General features: G+C 41.1%; 1 protein-coding gene across 1 annotated transcript in view; it reads right to left on the minus strand.

The window, feature by feature from the left end:
• Positions 1-24,560, minus strand: part of ANO4 (anoctamin 4) — a 293,207-nt gene that overhangs the window by 106,319 nt on the left and 162,328 nt on the right. Inside the window, exons 6-7 of the mRNA XM_023749873.1 lie at positions 18,608-18,744; positions 15,477-15,635 (exon numbers count right to left, since the gene is read on the minus strand). Of these exons, the coding sequence (XP_023605641.1) occupies positions 15,477-15,635; positions 18,608-18,744 (296 nt within the window). The remainder of the gene's footprint in view (positions 1-15,476; positions 15,636-18,607; positions 18,745-24,560) is intronic.

Genomic DNA, 24,560 nt, shown 5'->3' on the forward strand with positions numbered 1-24,560 from the left:
GTCTGATTGTTTCCATTTTTAACCAGAGCACAAACAAGGTTATCAGTAAAGGTTGTGTGTGCATGGGGACCCGGTGGTGCAGATGGAGGGGAGAGAGTTGAGGGATGAGAAGAAAGTGTGACCTAACAGTTGGCCAACTCCATGGCCTATTCACTCTTTGGTCAGATGTCACCTTCAGTGAACCCCTTACCCCCAACACCCTATTTAAAATGACTACCCCTTTACCCCTAGTACTCTTATACACTGTTATGCTTTCTCCTTTGTCATATCACTTATCAGCTTCTTATATATTATGCTATTTACTTATTTATCATGTTTATTGTTCATTGCTCCCCCCATTAGAATGTGAGTACCACCAGATAAGGCTCTTTATTTGGTTCACCAATATATTCCAAGTGCCTATAATTATGCCAGGCACTATACATTTATCAAATTATTGAAATTTTTTAAACAAACGAATGAATTAAAGAGGGAGGCAAAGAAAGGAGAGGAGGGAAGGTGGGAGAAAGGAAAGAAAGTAGTTCATTGATATGATGAAAGGGGACAATAAACCTACTAGGCTCGCTGGGCCTTCTTCGGTACTCATCTGAGACAGTGGTCATGATTTAAAGTGAACCACACTGCATTTTTTTCTAGCAACCTTCAGCCATTCAGGTGCAGGCAAAAAGAAGGTGGGGTTTAATCAAGGTCAAGGCTTTGCCACACAAAAAAGCCAAAGAAATAAAGGAATGATAGAATTCAGGTGTGTGCAAATGAACGGTCATAATGATGGACTATGAAACTGAAGCCAAGCAATGAGGGAAAGAAAATGATGGCTAGAAAAGTGGCCGGGACAATTAATCAGCAGGCTCATTATCATATTCAATATACTTTCCAGTGGCATTCTGGAATATGTACACTGATTCAAAGCAAGTTTCAGTTCCAAGTATTAGCTCCAAGTGTTTAAGGGTTTATTTAGAACTCTCCTTCCCTAAAGAGATTTCATTTTTAAAAGCTTTATTGTTGAAAGTACTTATATATGTCCCCCCTTTCCCCATTGACCACTTCTAGCCCACCCTGGCCCCCTGCAAGAGATTTCATTTTAAAGGAAGATTCAGGTATAGCTTTGCTAAGTATATATAGAATAAGAAAAAGAAAAAAGGAAAATCACAACTAAAATTTAGTACTTACTTGCTGATTGCTTATCTTTGTTTTGTCAACCAAATAAAACATTCTGTGACAAAGAATATCAAGACTAGTCGTTTTTCATTCTACTGGAGTTTGTGCAGAGAACGGCTGGGTGGGTGATCCCTTCCAGCAATCAGGAGCTACACTGGACGCCTCTAACATCATTTATCCATGAGTCACCAAATGAAGGACTAGATTTCAGGAGACCCATGGGTACCTATTAGAGTGAAAAACTGAATCAAGGCAGCCTCAAATAAATGCCAAAGTGATTTACTGCTGTGAAATCCAAAATAATATCCTGACTAAACCAAAGAACCTACAGACTGTGGTGGAGGAGGAGAGGCCCCAAGAGGAGACCTAATGCATTTCTGAAACACTAATGGATGTAAGGTCCCACTGCGTGCCATTCTCCCCACCCACTGGGCTGCTAAAGTCAAGGACATTGTGTGGAGTACAGTTTCATTCTTCTGCTAGCTCTCCTCCAAGCCTTCTATAAAGCTCCTTTTCGTATCATCATATATAGAAAAAGTCAGAATGGAGAATGGAGGTGAAAAACAAAAACTCTAGTGAGCAATGGACACCATCTTCTTGGGAGACCATCATGAACTTGGTTAAGTTTGGAGGGAAGAGCTGGGATAGATGGTTTAGGAAAACCCTTGGCCTGAAAGAAACCCAGCAATGTGATGACTTTCTTTAAACAGATGTACTATGGGATGGATTTGGTTGCAAAGAAGCGAAATGACATTAGGTTAGATCACACTGACAAAAATGACTAAAAGATATATATCTGACTAGCATCAGGCCAATCCTTAAGGCCTAGAACAATTATATCTGATATAATTTATATTCGTGGGAATTGCTGGATGAGCATCAACAGTGTGAAAGTCAAGATGAAATGACAAGCCAGGCACTATGCTGGGCTCTGTAAGGAAACCTGTGTGATCCTCATGGGATTCCCACTCCAACTGGAGAAGCAGAGATGCACGGAGGAGCCGTGATGCCTCCATCAGAAGTTACGGAACCTTTGCTCATAATTTTCCCTCTGGAATGCCAGGCCTTTCAACTTTCCTGGTTGGTAAATAACTATTCATATTTCAAGACTCAGACCACTCCCTTTAACCTTCCAGAAACCTCTGGGGAGAATCTGAAGTTGCCTTGGTGCTTTTATAGAAACTCTTCAGGATGTATTCCAATCACCAGTCTCAGTCTGTCTTCACTGCTAATCAACGAGCTCTTTAAAGACACAGCGTATTGTGGCAGGTTGCATTGTCCAGAGATGGCCCTGCCAAGAGCTTTCATCCCGTGTCTTCCAGAACCTTGCCACTCTTGAGCCAGAGGTGACATCCATGTCCCTTCCCTCTGATCCCACCTCTGCCAATGGGGTACAGCGTGAGAAACACTTCTGAGGCTAGGCCATAAAAATGAAGGGTTGTCTTGTTCTGTTGGAACCCAGCCACCATGTCACGTGGAAGCCTGAGGCATCTGAGCCTCGGAGAAGCCCATGGAGAGGACCACGTAGAGAGGAAACCAGGGCCCATGGCTGACAGCCAGCACCAACTTTCCAGCTATGTGAAGCAGCCCTCTCAAAAGAGGGACCACCAGGCCCCTAGAAGTGCTGCTCTAGCTGATCCCTCATGGAGTACAGAACAGCTGTTACTGCCAATCCTGCCCAATTGCAGATCTGAGAGTAAAATAAATGATTGTTGTTTAAAGTCTCATGTTTTGGAGTTGTCATGCAACAATAGATAACTGGAATGCTCTTTCATTTTTGATGCCTGGAATATAATAGACACTCTACACTGATGCTTTAACATCAGAGGAGCCTGAAGTGAGGGAAGGAACCTTCCTCTTTCATTTTCCTCGTAGGGAAAGAGTTTTCAGCTTGTCTTCCCTTTGTTCTATCCTTTTTTCTCCTCATCGCAAACACATGGATGTCTCATTATGTGAACTTGTGACTGCTACCGTCTGACACTCAAATGAAAGATTTGGTCTCAATGAATTCAGGTCTTCCTTGAACAAAAAGAATTGTCTAGTATTAGCATCAGAACAAAGCTGTGGGTATGGGGGAGCTACTGTGACTGTGGCTAATTTGCCCAGCCATGCCCATGTGAAACGCCAGAAAAAGCTACTCTACCCTCACCTTGAGGTGCCATGTAAGATTCATGACTGAACCTGTAAAACCATTTGGTTAGGACAGAGAGGGGGCTGGCATAGCTTAAGTGAAGGGACAGGTGGCCAGACAAATCTGTTAGGAGGAGTGCTGGTGACTGCCCTATACTGTTTGGTGTCAGCTTGGCATCTCTGCTCCCTCCTTCTAAAATCTCTGCCCTTATTGCCAAGAGCTGGGACTACATTTCCTAAGAATCTCCTTTGCTCTGGGAAGATAAGGGGTACTCAAGTGAAATCTGGAAGGTGGAAAAGAAGAGGCTATTTTCCCCCAAGGTAGGCTCTTAGAGATAGTTATTTGTATAAGCTGCAGACAGCTTCAGGTCAGTTTTTGAAGAATTATCAATCTAGGCCACACTCAGACATTCTTGAGATCTCTAATGGCTTCCAGGCCAACTTCTGGGATGCACCACTCCCAGCCTTTTCAGCAGTGGTGCAAACCTCTGTATTAAACACTTCATTTTTAGAAGACACAGAGTAGCATGCTTTCCTGCAGAACCCTAAATGACACAGGGGCCAAGCAGTCACAAGCCCTGGGGAAGGCTTTTAGAAGAAACTTTGGTCTATGAGTAGACAAAAATGGGAAGCCCACAAGAAAAGTACCCCCCCCCCCCAAAACTGGAAACTAAACTGATAAACTGCAAAGGAAAAGTCAGGGAGGGGGAATTACAACAAGATAAGGTTTCCCCAAAGGTCCCAACACTGTTCATGCACTTGATTTGTCCCTGCTCTGTGCCCTGGAAGAGGTCATTTAGATGTAAACACCATAGTTTTTCCCATCCTCTCCCCAACCGAAATCCAGCCAGTTTCCCTCCTCCTACAGTGCACCCCTTCTCCCCTTCAGTGACTTTTCCATTTATTCTTCCCACCCTTGTCCCAGTCCCAGCCCACCCAGGATTGTGAAAACAAATGTAATTAGGAATGCAAATTCCAAAGTCTCTCTGTGCTCAGTTCACTCCTTATTTTAGGGCAGGGGTGGGGAGCAACATCATCTGAGCGTCATACAGAATTATCAACTACAAAATTAGCCTGCTATATTTGGTCAAATATTTAATTAACTCACCCCCTAATGCCTTGGCAGGGCCAGAACAAATGATTTCATGGGCCTTATATGGCCTGTGGGCTGGATATTCCACATCCCTGTTTTAGGGACTTTCCTGAACTCCTATAATGAAACTAGAGGCCTGGTGCATGAAATTCGTGCATGGTGGGTGGGGGGGGTTCCTCAGGCCAGCCTGCACCCTCTCCAATCCGGGACCCCTTGGGGGATGTCTGACTGCTGGTTTAGGCCCGATCCCACAGGCAGGCTCCTAACCGCTCACCTGCCTGCCTGCCTGATAGGCCCTAACCACTTTGCCTACCTGCCTGATAGCCCCTAACTGCCTCTGCCTGCCTGCCTGATCACCCCTAACCACCTCTGCCTGCCTGCCTGATCACCCCTAACCACCTCTGCCTGCCTGCCTGATTGCCTCTAACCACCTCTGCTTGCCTGCCTGATCGTCCCTAACCACCTCTGCCTGCCGGCCTGATCGCCCCTAATGGCTTCCCCCTGCCTCATTGCCCCTAACCACTCTCCCCTGCTGGCCTGACTGCCCCTAACTGCTCTCCCCTGCCAGCCTGATTGCCCCTGTCTCTGCCTTGGCCCTGCCACCGTGGCTTTGTCTGGAAGGACATCCGGAAGACATCCAGTCTATCCAGTCTAAATAGCATATTACCCTTTTATTAGTATAGATAGTGGCTCCCTCTCAGTATCCCAGCATCTTTTCTCCACAGCACTCATCACACCTTACATATTTACTTGTTTATTTAATGCCTGACATATCACACCCGATATATTTGTTTATTTAATGCCTCCCTTCCTTCAATAACAGTAGACACTAAGATATTTGACGAATAGATGAAAAATGACGCCATCTAGAAATGGAATCATCAGGTACCATCAACTGCTCTTAAAATATGCCTAAAGCACAACCAGAAGTGAGTTAAACCTTGGTCCCAGCTTCAGGAGACAGTGCTGCATCATCACTTTTGTAGCTGAAGTATACCAGGCTTGGTTAATGAAATTCAGCTTACCATTCATCTTTGTCAAATTTTCCATGTGTAGGGATCACAAGCAAGAGACCATGGGCTTACACTTGTCGGTACTGCTTCAAAGTTTTGAAATCTCTCTATCTTATTAATACATTAGAGGCCTACTGCATGAAATTTGTGCATGGGTAGGGTCCCTAGCAGCTGCTGGCTGGGGCCTCCCTTCCCCTGGCCAGGGCAGGGTCAGCCAGGGGGAGGAACTTCAGGCAGTTGGCTGGCCAGCCCCACCCCTTGATCGAACTCCTGGTTGAACTCCCGGTCAAGGGGAGAATTTGCATATTAGGCTTTTATTATATAGGAGGATAATACCCACCAGACCACTTCAACTTTCTCTAGATCAGTGGCTGGCAAACTCATTAGTCAACAGAGCCAAATATCAACAGTACTTCTTTAAAATAGACTCGCCCAGGCCGAAAACTGACTTCTGCACATGGGCCACGAAGTTTCAATCGCACTGTACGTGCGCCCGCACGTGGTATTTTGTGGAAGAGCCACACTCAAGGGGCCAAAGAGCCGCATGTGGCTCGCGAGCCACAGTTTGCCAACCAGGCTCTAGACACAAGCCAGTGACCTTTAGTCTAAGAGGTAATGAGGTTGAATGCCTGAGATCAGGAAAGAGGATGACCAGTTGTTGAAATTACTCCCTTTTTTATCAATGCCCCCTTAACCCCCGAGTATGTGCTTTGAGCAACTTTTAGCAATTTAACATAACATGTAGTAAAAAACAACAGGAACAAAACACTATAAAGAAAGGACTTCAGTTCCTTTAACAGCTGCAATAATGCGATGCCAGCACTTGGAAGTAATACATGATGACAGTGCAAAATATGTTTTATATCAGACAAGTTCACTCTAGATCACTAAGAAGACCTTTCAGATGAATTATGTTTTGGCTTGTGGGATGGCAACAATACTTCACAATACCACTCAGTTCTTCTGTGCCTTGTCTAATGGTTATATTCTCCCTTTAATGTTGTGCTGTCTTGAGTGAAGGACTATGCATGAGTCACATGAAATATGAATTGGTTTAGAATAATTCTTTGAGTAAATCAGCTCAAGGTAGCTTTGTACTGGTCATCTTGACCTAGCAACAGAAATGTTTTGATTAAACTTTGTCTTCCTAAACAAGCAAAAGCAGTTGAGGCAATAATAATTAGGCTCTCAGATCTTTAAATGGTCTCAAAAATTAGAGTGAAAAGTAAGAAAATGAGAGAGGAAGACAGAAAGACAGAGAAGTGATGGAGGTTCTGGCTGGGTAGCTCAGTTGGTTACAGTGTCATCATGATAAGCCAACATTTCGGGTTCAATCCCTGGTCAGCACACATATAAGAATCAACCAATGAATGAATAAATAAGTGGAACAACAAATCGATGTTTCTCTCTCTCAAATAAATCAATAAATTTTTAAATGATGGAGAGACAGACAGAAAGAATAAGACAGAGAGAAGGAGAGGATGCCACTGCCTTCCCCCATTTGATGAAGCTGCCTTAAGATGTACCAATGCGAATAAAGCTGTGATTCTGATGGACGGATATAGGGCAGTGGTAGGTGACACCAAAAAAGACTCAGTTCTACCCACCAGACCACTTCAACTTTCTCTAGACACAGGCCAGGGACCCTGAGTCTAAGAGGTGATGAGGTTGAATGCCTGAGATCAGGAAAGAGGATGACCAGTGCCTGAAACCATGCCCTTCTTTATCAATACCACCAACAAGCATTTATTGAGCCCTTATTTCGTGCCAGACTCTTCTAAGCACACGGTAATGTATGAATGCATTTTATCCTCATAACAGCCCCATTAGTTAGGATTATCTGCTATTTAATAAATTAAGAAACTGAGCCTTATCTACTTATTTACTTAGAAAGTGATGAGACAGTAAGTGGATCTGAATCCCAGTTATATGGTTGAAAGGTAATCTTAACTTACCCTGTCCTTCCCTTCAAATACATAAGTCTCTCTTCTGATGTAGAGAGTCTGGTGTTAAGAGTGCTTCCATTAGCTGGTCCACATGACTGAAAGCATGGAATAGCTGCTTATCATTCCTCCAGCTGCCTCCTGGACACTCCAACAAACTACACAAGGCTGGGTCAAAGGGTCTAAGTCAGTGGTTCTCAACCAGGGATGGATTTTACCCCCCACTCCATCCTGGGGAAAAGTGACAATGCTTGGAGACACTTCTGACTCTCATAACTTGGGGAAGCGCTACTGGGATCTAGTGGACAGAGGCTCTGGGTCCTGAGAGAGCATCTCCAGCAACAAGCTGGATGTGGTTTCAGAACATCAACAGGGATGAACACAGAAAAGGTAGTCTGGCAGGAGGTGATGGCAGAGACCAATCTGGGTTAGACAAGCACTTTAAATAGGGACGACTTTGTGAAGTTTTCCCTTTTAAAGGGTAAAGCAAGACTAGGATGTGCAATTAAATAGTCTTTTAGCTCTGGGTTAATCCATAATTTCATTCCTGATGAATCCAAACCAAATCCTCTGAAAGAAGAGAAGTGTCTGAACCTTGACCATGCTAAACTTATGACCTAATGTATTCTGAGTTTTTCCAAGAGCATTAAAGATAAGCATTAATCTCATTCATGAATAGTCATTAGCAAACAGATGGTCAGTTGATGTTGCTATTCCTAATAGTTACATTTTAAGGGATTTTTTTAAATGTAAAAACATTTTTCTAAAAAGTTTTCCTTGAAAAATCATTTTAAAAGTAAAAGTGCTAATGCACTGTACCCAGCTGTTAGGATGACTGCAATGATGATAATAATAAAGATGTAGTAAATGCTTGTAATGTGACAGGTACAGAGATAAGCACTTAATATGAATGATCTCATTTAATGATCATAATAACCCATGAAACAGATCTCATTATTAGCCTCATTTTGCAGACGAGCTAGCTTTCCCAAGAGCACACAGCTTTTAATGGTGGAAACAAATGAGCACACAGAATGTCTAATCCCAGATTCTTAAACACCGTCTCAGTTACTTATTGCTTCATAACAGGTAACCACAAACTTAGAGGCTTCAAAGAACATGTGAATGATCTCACAGTTTCTATCAGTCAGGAATCCAGGCACAGCTCAGCTGGGTCCTCCGCTCAGGGTGTCACCAGGCTGCTATACAATCTTGGTCAGACCTGCAGTGTCATCAGAGGGCTCGACCGGGGAAAGACCAGCTTCCAAGATCCCTTGGTTGTTGGCAGAACTCACTTCCCTGTGGCTGGAGGAGTGAGGTCCCTGTTTTCTGGGGGCAGCTGACAGCCAGCAAGAAAACACTGGAGGCCACCCCACCTAACTTTGCATATGACTCCCTTCATAGACTGTCTCACGACATGGTAGCTTACTGCTTGAAAGCCAGCAAAGGAGTCTATCCAGTGCCGGTGGCTGAAACCGGATCGTTATCCATTACATAATCCCAGAAGTGACCTGCCACTACATTTGCCATATTCTATTGGTTCAAAGCAAGTCACAGATCCTGTCTGCACTCCAGGGGAGGGGATTACACAAAGGTGTGAAAACCAGATGGCAGACTTTAGGATCTGTTCATCACAACCACGAGCCAAGTAAGACTGTAATCATGCTTGTGCCCCTTGATTTTTGCCAAATTTGTACATCATCTAAAATATTTAAATTTCCTATATTTCCTTAAACTGACTCACTGTTAAAATAATTATTTTACAAAGAACTTTTATAGCACAGTCATCACTGGAAAATTAATATTACTTGCCATAAAGAGAAGGTAACACAGAGGTAAAATGAAACGGGAAAGTAAAATAGGAAACAAAGATTTACACCCTACAATGTATTTACCTATATGGGTTCATTTAATCCTCACATAGTTCATGGTAAATAACATTATCCTCATTATTAAAAATGTGAAAATAGAGATCCAGAAAAGTTTAATAAACTGTTCAAGCCCTCTCAGCTTATATGGGATTGTACCAAGAATCAAATCCATAGCTACCAGCAACCAAAATGCAAAGAACTACAGTCTACATAGAAAGCACTTGAATTCATTACGTACCCCAATTTTCCTGGTTCCTTCCTTTTCCTTCTCCTTTTCCGAACTCCCTCTGTCTTCTCAGCCTATCTGCTAACCTTGTCAACCCTGAAATTCATCTTTAGATACCAGAAATCAATGTGACACAAAGGTAAGGAGTAAGTATGCTCAGGTTTTAATCCTGGCTTAATTTCTGGTCTTGTCACCTGGGGCAAGTTAGTTCTTTGCCTCAATGGTCTCATCTATAAAGTGGGGACAATAATAGTAAGTGATTAATAAATGTCAGTGAATATTTTAATCATACTATTTTGTCATCATCTCAAAGAAAAGTGTCCAAGATACCCAACCTTGAGTGCTGTGTATGTATTTACTGCACTTAGAATTTTTCAATCCTTCTGAGAGATGAGTGAAAACAAACTGTTTTGACAGGTCACATTATTTTCTGCATTTTCTGTTTTTAAAGCTTACTATATCTCTTTTCGGGCCAATGTCCTTGTGTAGGACTGAGAGGATGGGGTCTTCTGCCCAAAGAAAGGGCTGGCCTGAGCCAGGAGCATGGTCATATATCCCTAGCAGTGGAGGGAAGGCTGCATTTGTGGGCACAGATGCAGGCCGATGGGTCCATGCCCTGGGAGGAACTTGTCATTCTCTTCTTATTGAGTCAAGGACATTGCTCCAAAATTATTTTTTCGCTCTTCTACTTCAAATTTGTTCTTCTCAAATAAATGATTTCTACTAGCATGAAAGCATACAGTTATTTCTCTCATCGTAAATAGAAAGAACTCTTTCTTGACCCAACTTCATACTCCAGTTTTTACTCATTTCTCTCTTTTCCTTTATAGTGAACCTCCTTGGAAGAAATATCTATATCTTCTGTCTCCAAATTTTCTCCTTCCATTCATCCCTGAACATACTTTAACCATCCTTTTACTTCCACGTCTGCTCCCAAATTTCTCTTGCCCAGCTCCCCAAAACCCTCCACGTTGCTGAATTCAGTGACTAACTTTCCAGTCTTGATCTTACCCCACCAGCAGCATCTGACACCACCAATCACACCCTCCCTCCTGAAACACTTTCCTCCAGGTACCATAGCCTCTCGGTTTCCTTCCAGCTCCTTTCTGCTGGCTCCTCTGTCCTCCAAATTCATAACACTGCTGCGTCCCACAGCTCAATATTTGGATCTCTTGCTCCATTTGTAGCTGCTCCTTGGGTGATCTCATCCAAATGTGTATTTCCAGCCCAGATCTCTCCTTGTCTTCCAGACTCTTCTATCCTACTCAGCATCTCCACCACTGGGACACCTCAAACTTAACATGTCCACAAGGGGACCCACTCTTATCTGCATCCCTGAGAATGGCAACTTTTTTCATTTAACTCTTTAAATGAATAGCATATGACACATGAATAGCCTATGCCTCTTCTCCCTGGCATAACTCGTTCAATCTGTCTGCAATTCCCAGAAGTTCTACTTTCTTTTTTTCTTTTCTTTTTCTCATTAAACTCTGTTTTAATGGGTCTCAAAATTCTATGACAGATTTTTGGCCAAGTTTGTTTCCATTATAAAGTACTGATTTTAAAAACCAATAATTTAAAACAGCCACACACACACAAAACCCCACATGGTCTTCCTTCTGAAGGTTTTACTGCATTGTCATCATTAACCAGTTTTTTACTATTACATTGAAATCGCCAATTGAGACAAATAATTCTGAGACTGTTCTTCCATCACTGATTAAGACAGGTGGCAGGGATGGGGATAATATGCATTTAGCCTTCTGAGCTTTCTGGCCAGACTGAGTGACTGTCAGATCCAGCTGCCTTCTTGTCCACTGCTTGGAAGACACCCACAGCAACTGTCTCATGTTATGAACAGAAAAAAACGGCCCAGAGGCGGATAGTCAGGGAGGCTCCCAACACACATGGGCTTGCCAGGAACCATATTGACAAATCTGGCAGCATCACCAGATTTCAAAACTTAGGGCCATCTTCCAGCTTTTTCCCAGAATGATGACCCATCTTCTCCTTCAGCTCAGCAAATTTGCAAGCAATATGAGCTGTGTGACAGGTGCATAGCCAGCACTGATCTGGCCTGGATGGTTCTACTCTTCTTAATATCTCCTCTGCTATGCACTTAACCAAGTTACCATAATTTCTTTCCTGGATTCTTACCAAAAATATCCTAACTGATATTTCTGCTTCTGCCCTTGCCCCCTCTACTCTTCCCCCCGTTTAATATCACCAGGCAACCAGAGTAACCCTAATAAAATAAAAACCAGATCTTGTCATGCCTCTGCTTGAAACTGTCTAAGGATTGTCCATATCACTCAGAAAAGCTAAAGTTTCCCCAGTGACCAGTAAGGCTTCCGTTATCTGTATGGCATAATTTCTTACAATTCTCCACCTTGCTCAGTCAACTCCTGTCATACTAGCTCCTCACTGTTCCATGAACACCCCAGCATGCTCATGCTTCAGGGCCTTTGCACCTGGAAGAGAGGCTCACCTTTGCCAACTTTTATAAAAAGTGAACACCCCTTTCAACACTTCTTGCTTTACTTTCTTCTCCTTGGAAATTACTGATATTTTAAATATATTTACTTATTTATTTTGTACATTAAGTCCCAACAGGGCAGGGGTTTTTATCAGTTTTATTCATTGCTGAGTTCTTTGGTGCTTAAAATAGTGCCTGGCATAGAATGAGCGTGCAATAAATATTTGTCGAATGAATTAACTACCATCAAGATGGTATGATTTATCTAATTATAGTTATTTTGTAATGACTGTAATAATATGGGTTTTCTCCCACGTTCCGCGCAATTCTAAAGAGGAAAAATCTGCTCCATTAATATAACTGCTGTGCACACATTCTAAATAACTCAAAAGTCATCCATGATTTGACTACTTATATAAAGGAAAAGATACATTGTATTAATGATAATGATTTCAAAAATTAAAATTGGAACATATCTAAAACAGAAAATGTGAATTAACATATATGTGTGTACCTTTAGGAAGGGAAATCTCTTTAAATAAGATACCACCAAGAAGCAAATAACTTGGAAATAATACTTTGAGAATTTTGCTGTTCTTTTGCTTTCTCCTGGCTAATACGAGTTACAGACTATCAAAGACCCGGGGTGCCAAAGCAAGAACGTATCCGCTGACCAACCAGGCTGGGGCAAAGGTTTTAAGAAAGATGAAAGGTGACTATGTCCTTGCTTTTATCATGAAATAAAGATTCTCCTGGATGTGCTTCTTGACACTTAATGTTAAAAGAGATAAGGATTATCTTATTGTCACACTGTTCAACTACAGAGTCTGTCTTTGCCCACCTGTGTAACATGTTTTCCATCATTTTTGGACATCAGGATACACAGCTCATGAAGAAGACACTGGTAATTCATAAAATGTACTTAGTGTCAATCATTTCAGATGTACTAGTTTAGGGATTCCTGGGTTTTCTTTTTTCTTTTCCACTTGAATCAAATTCTTTGTTTTAGGTATAAAAGGTTGAAGTAACTTCTGGAAGCTGAAATAGTCATTAAAATGGTCTCTCCCTCTCAGCTGTTTATAAATAAGAGTGCTTAAATAAGAGTGCTTCTGATGGTTTCTAACTCTAATGATGCCATGTAGGTACAGATTTATTGTTCAACCAAGGGGCATTGTTGTAATTATTTGTGGCAGGGAAAAATTAATTTATCTATAATTTCCTGCTGCTTCCTAACCTGCAAAGGCTCCTCATCTTTTCGTTTGTTTGTTTGTTAATCCTCACCTGAGGGTATTTTTTCATTGATTTTTAGAGAGAGTGGAAGGGAGGGGGAGAGACACAGAGAAACATCAATGTGAGAGAAGCACATCAATTGGTTACCTCCCACACACACCCCGACCAGAAACAGGGATCCAGCCAGCAACTGAGGTCTGTGCCCTTGACTGGAATCAAACCTGGGACTCTTTGGTCCGCGGGCCCACGCTCTAACAACTGAGCCAAACTGGCTAGGGCAAAGCTCTTCTTCTTGCTGAGCTGGCTAAGGCGTTGAGGATGCACAGCAGAGCCCAGAGGCAGGGTTATAGCCAATTGTGCCACTTAAGCAAAGGGTGGCAGAAAAAGACAGGAACCGGGCGGTGGAAAAGGCTACTTAGGAAGAAGGTTTCTTTCTAGCTGTCGGTAGTGGACAGAAGACTGTGGGATAAAGGAGAAAGAAGCTGCAGCTCAGTATAGAACCTCTGGAGCAAAGGGGAGGAAGAGATGCTTAGAATGTTTTTATGAAGTTTTGCTATATGGTGACATCACCCCTTTTCCCAATTACTGTGTTTTTTTTCCTAGTATACATTAAAATAAATACCAAGCTATTAAAATTTTTAAGACTTATAACCAAACAAAATTATCCTATATACAACCATAATCATGAAAGCAGTCCAGCATCACACCATGGTCAGCACAACTACAGTATATAAAACAGGGAGAATAATCCTTCCCAGCTGCCTGCTTGGCATTAAAAGGATAGATGGATGCTGTAGTCTAGATATTTCAGGAGACATGCAAGAGATTTGTCATCTCTTTAGTAATGTGCATTATTTTAAAACATAGTAGGCTTTTTGAGTTTTAACTAATAAGTCATGAAATGACATTGTAAAGACCTACATAGAAGAAATTTCAGGAATGGAGAAAATAGTCATAAAACTTAAAATATAAATCATTAATTAAATGAAGCTAACTGATGGGAATCAAAGTTTTGAAAGGGTCAGAATGGATCAGAAAAAGGACTGACATTATGTAGGATCATGTGGCAATTCAGAGCTCTTTTTTATTTATATAAAAATCCAGAAATTTAGCAGTAAGAATAAAAGATGAAAGAATACATTTTAGGCTAAAATAAATTAATGCACTATTAATGTTAAGAAAAGAGACTAGACAGTTGCCTCACTAAGAACTTAAAGAACAAGATTCATCAAAGACATGTTCAATGGGGATAGAACCACACAAAATGGAAACAACAGTGTATTTCATTCTGTCTGAGGCACTTCCAACTGAGTCTTTTGAGTAATTTGGTTCCTTTCCTAAGAACGAGTCCCTAAGACCACATTCGTCTTGCCATTTTTCTAACTCTCTTTCTGGAGACATTCTAGAAAAACACTGCTTGTTTTTTCAATCCTCAAGAGATGAGACCAGTCTAACAGATCTGGAAAAGTCCCTTTTATCTGATGGGTCCCAAGAGAAGCACGCAACCTGCACCATACAAGGAAAAACCTGCATGTTGATTTCAAAGATCTCTCTCCTCAGTCTTGAGGAGAATAATCAGAAACAAAACATTTTAATTGCCAAGATGTGCTTCTGATTGACGAGGGAAAGCTCCATAATCTTTGCACCATATTTGGGGAAGAGTTACATAATCCACCTCCCAGGACCAAGTTCTACACATGCACACAGTATTTCTGGGTACAGAACAGTCTCATTGTGGCTGGACCTCCTGTACCTTTCTCACGAAATTACTCCTTAAAACTCCCCATGTAGAGCGGAAGGAGAGAAGGGGAAGAGAGAATCCTGGGAGGTAACTCTTGAGTCCGGGAACATGATAAAAACAGCCAGAATGTTTCTTAAAACTGGAACCATTTTGTAAGTTCCAGCTGTTTGGGGCCAAATCCACCATTTTCTTCTGGTGAGTGAGGATGCCCAAACTCATTATGTTTCAAATGTAAAAACAGCCTCCCATGAGGGGTGACTGTATTTTATGCAAAGTTGGCCTTAATCCATGAGACCAGGACACCCCATTCCCATAGAGGAAGCAGATAAAGGAAGTCAGGTAAATTATAACACTTTGAAACGATCGATTCCATGGGAATAGAGTATTTTGATTTTCACGAAATCATTTGGCATTAAAATGCTCTCAAGGCAAACTGTGTTGTGAAAGTCTAATTGCTGGAACATTCCCCAAACACTGGATTGGCAAACTCCGACCAAATAAAACACTCAGTTAACATAATGACTAATTTTTTAAATTGCCTCTTGATATGAATAGTGGAATATTTATATTTTTCTCATCCAAGCCAACGATTTACCTCTTTCTCCATTTGCAATCCTTCCGCTCTAATATTTCTTTCAAACACTTCTCTCTTTTCCGTCTGGGGGTTGGATTTTCTGTACACAAGAATGTAGTCAATTCGACACTTTCCATCTCTGAAGTAAAGGCCATTTGATTTGGTTTTTTCCCGCACTGTCTGCATACAAAGAGAAAGGACCAGCTTAAGACACTCATAAAACGGAGCCTTGGGTGAGTAATGTTAAAGAACAATTAAAACAAAACGCATTATTCTTGTGTTTTATAAAAATTACATTTTTTATTACCGAAACATGTAAACAAAAGAAACAAAATAAAAATTGGAAAAAAGCACTATGTCAATTGGGAAAAACGTTGGACACCTAACAATACCACATGTTGGCAAGGATATATAGCAACTGAGAATTCTCATAGTCTATAAGTGAGAGTGAAAATGGATATACTTACTCTGGAAAACACTGGCATTCTTTTATAAAATTAAACATTTGCATAACATGCAACCTAGAGACATTTTTGATAAGGCAAGGAGGAGACATGTATATAAATATTCAGAGCAGCATTGTTTATGAGAGTAGAAAATAAAAAACTAGAATTGGTGCTAATGTCCATGAAAAAGTAAAAAGGTAAATAAATTGTAGACTATTCATACAGTGGAGTATTTATACAGCCCTGAATATGAATGAACTGTAGTTGTATCCAGTAATAAGCATACATCTTAAAAACAACACTGACAGCAAAAAAGTCACTGAAGACTTCATACTGCATGATGCCACTTTCTATAAAGCACTAAATAAAATAAATCTTTAAAAAGAAGTTGGTAAAGCTACAGGTGTATGTGGTAAAACTATTTTAGAGAAAGAATAAAAAACAAACATTCAGGAAGATAATACCTTTTGTAGGGTCAAAGGATGGAATTGTAGTTGCTTTGATAGCTTTAGTAATATTCTAGTTCAATGTTTCTTGAATTTTTTTTGCCCAAATTCAGAAAAACATTTTACTTTCTGATATTTGTAAACACACACAAAATATCTGAGACAAAAGTTTTACAAAGTAATACCTATTTTTTTCTACTTGCATGCACACTAATATTAATTTTCCATTCCATCAGGAAACAACTGGAGTTAGTCACTTACAATTAGGTTGCCCCATAATTTGAAAAATACCATTCCAATTTATAAGTTGGGTGGCGTTTCATGGTGTTCATTTTATTATGTTTCATAACTTAAAAACCAGAAATAGTAGGTGTCATTTTTGTCCAGACGCCATGGGTGTGTTTCAATCATGAACAACATTGAAAGAGACCATCAGGTATGGTGGCCCAGGCTGGGGCCAGGATTCTCAGGCTGATGTTCAGAAACATGTCTGTAAACTAGCAAGTGGAAATGGGGGAGCTACCTTTTCTCTGGGCCACATTATACATCAGTTTCCAAATGACAGGATGAGGAAGGCAAACATGCCATAGCAAATCCATATTCTTGCACACAAGTGCCACGCATGCAACCTCATCTAAAAGGAGCAAGGTAAGTGTCCATTACCATAGACATTTACACTTAATGACCAATTCTGAGTATTTTTTTATTTTTGCCTTAAAAGGTACTCAGAAGTGTAGACAAGTAAACAATTTCTTCATTATTTTCCAAGCAAGGGCACTATCCTATAGAGTTAGCACTTCAGCACCTGACAACAAAAACAGGGCTTCAGCAAGGGATCAGGGGGAGGGTTAACAAAGCCCTAACCTTCCTGAGGTTGCTTCCTCATCTAAATTGAGATGAGTTGCTTTTTGAGGTTCCTTTTAAGATCCCTCCATTAGTCCACACCATGACATACAAAGTATCTGTGTGAAGAACATGACAAAATGAGTTTTTTCTTTAAAAGTAAAATATATGCCCTAGCTGGTTTGGCTCAGTGGATAGAGTGCTGGCCTGTGGATTGAAGGGTCCTACGTTCTATTCCAGTCAAGGGCACATGCCTGGATTGCGGGCTCAATCCCCAATAGGGGGCGTGCAGGAGGCAGCCGATCAACGATTCTCTCTCATCACTGATGTTTCTATCTCTCTCTTTCCTTCTCACTTCTCTGAAATCAATAAAAATATATTTTAAGAAAGAAAAGTGTTTCCTAAAAAACAAACAAACAAGTAAAATAACATGGATAGTAATAGCATGTGGTGCTTGCAGGGAAAAGCCTGGGAACCTGGTGGAAGGAAACATTTTTCTCTGTCATCCTTTCCATGGCTAACTGGCTCTGGAGTAACAAATATATTAGGAATATGCCGTAAATAAATGACCCATTCTGAGTTCCTATTACCTGTACCCAGTGCATATATAAAGGAGATATTAAATCCATAGAGACCCAACCTGAACAACAGTGAATGCTTCTAACAAAATACTTCTTTTTTCCAAAATGACATATGAACAGATAGGTCTATTTGCAATTACAATGAGTTTCAGATTACAGAGGCAAATGGAAACTCAGAAAGGCTTGAGGCAACACAATCTATTGAGGGCTGCTGCATTTTGTGTCACTGTTCTAGGTGCTGGGGAGATTACACAAGGAAATCCATCCTCGTAAAGCTAACATTTTACTAGTTAGTGACACCCATAATGCACATTTTCTAAAAATAACAGGTGGTTTTAAGAATCTTCCTTTGGCCCTAGATGGTTTGGCTCAGAGGACTGAGTGTCGACCTAAGGACCTAAGGGTCCTGAGTTCGACTCTGGTCAAGAGCACATGCCCAGGTTGGGGCTCGATCCCCAGTGGGGGGCATGCAGGAGGCAGCCCGATCAATGATTCTCTCTCATTGATGTTTCTATCTTTCCCCCTCTCTCTCCCTTCCTCTCTGAAATCAATAAAAAGATATTTTTTAAAAATCTTCCTTTGTATAAACAAAACATCTTTAGGTATAAGATGGGAATTGCCTGATTCAGGGACAGTTTGTTTGGAGCCTAGGTAGATATAGAAGTGCTGAAATATACCAGAGCCATGGGAGGTAGCAAAGAATATAAGACCTGCTCCTTGTTTATCAGGAACATACAGTTCAATGAGAGGATTACATTAAACAGTCCCTTGGAATATGCTTCATAGGTGCTCGCCTGGCTCAGGAATTGTCTTTTGAAGAAATCACACACTCTTACCTCTCCCCCTGCTTCCAGTCTGCTAGCATCGTCTGAAGTACTGGTCAGGTTTCCAGGGTGAAGGAGAGAATCGTCATCTTTGCAGGGACTGTTGACAGCTTCTAACTCATCAAAAAGAATATTGACGTCCTTGGCCACTAGAACCAAAGTAAATATATTACAAGTGGGGTTAAGGCTCTTAAAAGCAATATTCAAAGAGAAGACATCTCCCTTTGACTTCATATTTTTTCATTATTTCAATAACACCTTGAACAACAGGTATTTATTTCCTAGGAGAAAAGGATGTCAGATGTAAAACAAGTTTGTCTAAACAGTGTCTTCATTAGAAGAGATCAAGGACAAGGTGAAGCAAAGTAAACTATCTGCAATAATATAAATATAACTTGCCTTCCAGAGCACAGGAGTTGTGTTGAGCTTTCCTTCACTTAGTTGTTTAGCATAAGGCACTGTTATTTAAGACTTCTAAAAACTCATTCTCTGTGCTGGAGATGACCTATACCTTTCCTTCCTCCTTTGTTACTTAAGGCCTAATAGAGAAAACCCAATGCAGTAATAAAACATGCAGTTAGATTTTCTGTCTTTCTTCTCTAATCATGGATTGAAATCATGAAGGGAGCCATTCAGAAGCTCTCCCCAAAGACTGGTGATGCTAACATGTGGATACATGAAGCACCGTGCATCAGAGTTCCGAATACAGAACACCGTGTGCAAACGCATAGAGCCTGGCAGCACACTAGAGCTGGAAGGTCAGCACTAGTGCATGAGAAAGTGCAGGGCCCGGTAACGGTGCCTTCTTCACCAATTGGTCGGATTATGGACCAATATTGAAGTTCACGTTTTCCTTTGATGCTTTAAAAACGGTGATGGATTTTTAACCTGTCAGAAGCCACTGCACAGAATAATTTGTAGGATATTGGGTTCTATATACCCAAGTATACAAAGGACTCTTCCTTCTTTCATTCAAAAAATCTTAAGAGATGGGCACACTGTGTCAGGTACAGAGCTGTGTGACAGCCGTATCTTGGTGAAGAGAAGTGATATGTCTTCTTGCAAACAAGTAATCAAAGAAATGTAGAATGGGATAAAGAAAAGAACAGAGTTTAGAGAGAGAGAATAGAGATGCATTTAGATAGGGCCGTGGTCAGCAAACTGCGGCTCTTTGGCCCCTTGAGTGTGGCTCTTCCACAAAATACCACGTGCGGGCACGCGCAGGCACGCACGTACAGTGCGATGGAAACTTCGTGGCCTATGCGCAGAAGTCGGTATTTGTAGAAGAGCCACACTCAAGGGGCCAAAGAGCCGCATGTGGCTCGCAAGCCACAGTTTGCCGAGCCGCAGTTTGCCAACCACTGAGATAGGGTGACCAGAAAGCTGTATCCACATGTGTAAATTTAGGCAATTTTTTAACTTCAAGTTTTTCATCTGTAAAATAAAGCGAGTATGGAAATAAAATTAGAGTTTATTGCTTACTGTGATAGGCTGAATCATGGCCCCAAAGGTGACCTAATTCCTGGAGTGTGAGAATATATTACCTTTTACAGCAAAAGGGACTTTGTGGACATGATTAAGTCAAGGGTTGTAAAGTGGGAAGATTATCCAGGATTATATGGGTGGGCCAAAGTAAATAAAAGGGAGGTGGGAGGGTCAGAATCTGAGGGAGAGAGAGACTGGAAGATGCTACACTGCTGGCTTTGACAAAAGAGGATAGGGCCCTAAGCCAAGGAATGCAGGTAGCCTCCAAAGGTAGAAAATGCAAAAAAGTAAATTCTACCCTAGAACCTCCAAAAGGAACATGGTCCTGCTGACACCTTGATGACTTCTGGCCTCCAGAACTGTAAGTTATCATGGTCTTTTCATACAACCAAGATCTAAGGACACCTATTCTGTGCCAGGTACTCAAGGACAGGTACTCATACTTTTTGAGGAAGCACCGTATGTTCAGTGTTGTGGGAAGTATCAAGATCAAAAACAACTTCCCTGACCACCCTATGTAAAGAAATCCCCCTCACCCAATTATTCTCCATCTCCTCTCATTGCTCATTTCCTTCACCGCACTCATCACAATCTGAAATTATATTGTTAATTCATTTATTTACTTTCATATTAGATATTTATACTATTAGGATGTGAGTTCCATAAGGGCAGGGACCCTGTTGGTTTTGGCTGGTGTACAGAGGTTCTGGAGTGGAGTAAGCCCTCAACACTCTTTGTTGAAAGACCGAATGATGACCTCAGAGTGGTCACTGTCTAATGATATCTGAGATCTGCCTTTTCTATGGTTCTAGGACCTTGCATATACGTTTCTCCTAACACGACTCTTATTCACAAGCCAGGAGCTCCTCAGTTTCAAGTCAATACTGATTAAATGTTCAAGTACATAGTGATTAAATTTCAAACAGACATTGGTTGGATTTGAACAACAGGATAAAACAGAATTTTAACAAAGTCAGAAGACCTGCTTACTATTCCAAACTCTACCACTTAGCCATGTGAATTTGTACTCCTGCTTTCTCACCGGTGAGACAGGTATAGAAAACTTCTCTCTCAGGGTGGCTGAGAGGGTTACATGAGATAATGTAACATTAGCGGGTGGCTGACACTTAGCAGATCCACAAAAAAATGTTGGTTTGTCAAATGTAGACCCTGGACCTTATATTAGCCTTATCAATACAAGAAGGCAGAAGAGAGATTATATATAGTCAGTAATATTGTGATAAGTATGAACAGTGACAGGTGGTTACTAGACTTAATGAGGTGATCACATTTTAAGGTATATAAATGATGAGTCACTATACTGTATACATTAATCTATTATAATACTGTCTATCAACTGTAATTTTTTTAAAGTCTAAAAATTATGGAATGGTTGTTAAGAGGGTAGACTGGGATGAGATAAAGGATAAAGGTGGGAGCTAAAGAGGACACTGAGATCCACCTCTAGGTGATTGGCTCAGACTGGGGAGAATTGTTGAATCCATTCATCCATCCATGAGAACTGCCAAGGATAGACAATTATAGACAATTACCAGGTCATCTTCTGCCCATGTCACCTCCTCGTGCTGGCACAATCAGTTCAATAAAGCCCTCTCCATCTGGGATCTCAAATGGACCAAACTGTTACCCTGGAGACATCTGGCATTGCCTAGACCAGCGGTTCTCAACCTGTGGGTAGCGACCCCTTTGGGGGTCGAATGACCCTTTCACAGGGGTCGCCTAAGACCATTGGAAAACACATATATAATTACATATTGTTTTTGTGATTAATCACTATGCTTTAATTATGTTCAATTTGTAACAACGAAATTGGGGGTCACCACAACATGAGGAATTGTATTAAAGAGTCGCGGCATTAGGAAGGTTGAGAACCACTGGTCTAGACACCCTTTTCATCATCTGGGGCAGTGCTAGTAGTATCCAGTGGGTAGAGGCCTGGGATGCTGCTGAACATCCTACGCTGCACAGAGTAGCCCCCACAACAAAGAGTTACACAGCCCAAAATGTCAACAGTGCTAAGGTTGAGAAGTTCTGCCCGGTATTAAAGCCCCAACTATTTGATTGTAGAGGGCTCAGATAACCTGGAAAAGGGAAAAGAGCCTTATTGCTGCCCACCAGAAACACCTGTCAAAGTCATCCTGGAGCTGATGCCACCTGAGTGCCTAAGAGAAGTTGGTATGTCAAGGCAATCTGATTGTTAGAGAATAAGTGGTATTAAGGCACCATTATTACCTGCCAGGCTCTCAAGTGCTTCAGCAGAGATTAGAAATGCTGAAGTCAGACAATGCCTAGCTGACCACATGCTCAGAAAGAAGACTGTAGAATACAGACATTCCACAGACCGAAGAGACGCATGTCCTTCATCAGCATTTCACCGTTGTTGCTGATCTATCAGCTTTAACTACATGACAAATTTTAGAAACAAAATATAATATCCTGTGATGCAAACTTACATTATTTTAAGAGAAAACAACCCCCAAGTTCCGAAGTTAATCAATTTTGTAAAATCTATTAATTTGAAGAGTATTTATGGCCAGACACCGTGCTGGGCTAGGAACTGGGCTCAAGTGCTGGTCACGACAGGCATGGCCCCTGTCATCCCAGAGCTCACTGTCCGGCCAAGATGGGAGCACGGTCTCTCTATCCACAGGCACCAATGTCACAAACATACGCCTCATCCAAATAAGGTCACTTGTTAATGATGCCATCACCTTCCTTATATTCAAATAAAAATAGGTTTGATAAATACATCCCTAGAACAGCTCTACTATTAGGTCCATGAATAAGAAAGGGAGCCAAATGTTCTGAGGAGTTGAGTAAGAATGACCAAAAGGAACATTGTCCCATACACCAAGCAGGTTATGGGTTGGATTCCTAGTCAGGGCACATACCTAGGTTGCGAGTTCAATCCCTGGTCCAGGCCTTTATGGGAGGCAATTGATCAATGTTTTTGTCACATCGATGTTTGTTTCTCTCTCATTCATTCATTCATATTCATTCATTCTCTCTCTCTCTCTCTCTCTCTTTCTCTCTCTCTCAAAAAATCAACAGAAATATATCCTCTAGCAAGGATTAAAAAAAAAAGACTGACCAGAAGGAGAGAGAGTGTAAATGCAAATGCAAACATTTCACGCAGCCCAAATAATGGACCCACATTGCATTCGGACTCAGAAAGGGCTGTGTGAACAGAACTGGGCAGCTAAGATGGGTCAGGGTAGCTGGATACTATGCATTAGGGTTTGCAAAAAGCACTCAGCTAAAAGACCTGGAAACAAAACAGCAGGGACATGCATATGCATATAACAGCTAAGCAAGGGTCAAGACACTCAAATTGCCCAGGAAGACCAAAAATCAGCCACAGAGTCTGAGTAATTCACCCAATTCAGCATAGCAAAGAGATTTCAGAGGGCTGGCTCACTGTACAGGGGAGGGCAAAGGTAGGTTTACAGTTGTTCATATGGAAAAGAATACATAAATTAATAATAATGCAAGAATAAACTCTGTGTTTCATGTGCTCACAACTGTAAACCTACTTTTGCTCCACCCTGCACTATCCCAGAGAAATCAGAGGACCAGTGTTATAAAAGCAATGAGGGAAAAACCCCAAAACAGTAAATATGTTTTAGAAATAGTCTAAAGAGAATAAGAAATAAATACAGAAAAAATCAAACAGTTGGACTCACTGCTCTTGTCTTTAATTCTCTATTTTCCACATGCAGCAGAATAACCCCACCTTGCATTATAGGACAGGGTGCTTTGATCTCAGTATTTTTTTGATGCAGAGAAAATAAAGTGAAATTATAGGTCACTGAAGACATGAGAGGGCTGAGCAGCATAACCTCAGTCTCTATTTGTTCAAGTGCCAGTTCATTATACTATTTTTGTCCTTGAGTTCCACATTATTCCACCTGATACTCAGGATTCTGAAGGTATTGCACAGTGACCTCAAAGCCTCGTTAGAAAGTGCCAAAAAAGGGGGACACCTTCAGGAATAATTTAGAATGCAAAAAAAGTGTTTATATCTCAATCTGAACCCTTGCCTGGCTGTTTTATAGCAGGTTCATCTTTATATCTAGGGTCCCTTTTAAGTGAAAGCTCAAGGTAGCTCCAAAATTGCTGGCAAATTGGAGGCACTCAGTGTCCATTTTAAAATAAATAAAAGCTAGTTGTCACATTATATAAACTGTTATCTTTTCCTTCCTAATGAGCTTTGAGAGATTATTTAAAAGAATCTGTTTCTCTTTTAGGCTCAGAGATTTAATTTAAAGGAAGTGAGAACAGACAACAATTTATTGAAAGCTGACTGTGTGTTGAGAATCATCAGTTCTGTTTTCTCCAAGCTATTTCTAACCAGCTTCTTTCCTTTTATTGGAAAGCATTCTATTATTCTTAAATAATAGGCTTTCAAGAACAGGAAGTCACTTAACCACCAAACAATCACGTTGTCACAGTTCTAAAT

Source organism: Myotis lucifugus, unplaced genomic scaffold (genome assembly GCF_000147115.1).
Source record: "Myotis lucifugus unplaced genomic scaffold, Myoluc2.0 scaffold_10, whole genome shotgun sequence".
Classification (NCBI taxonomy): Eukaryota; Metazoa; Chordata; class Mammalia; order Chiroptera; family Vespertilionidae; genus Myotis; species Myotis lucifugus.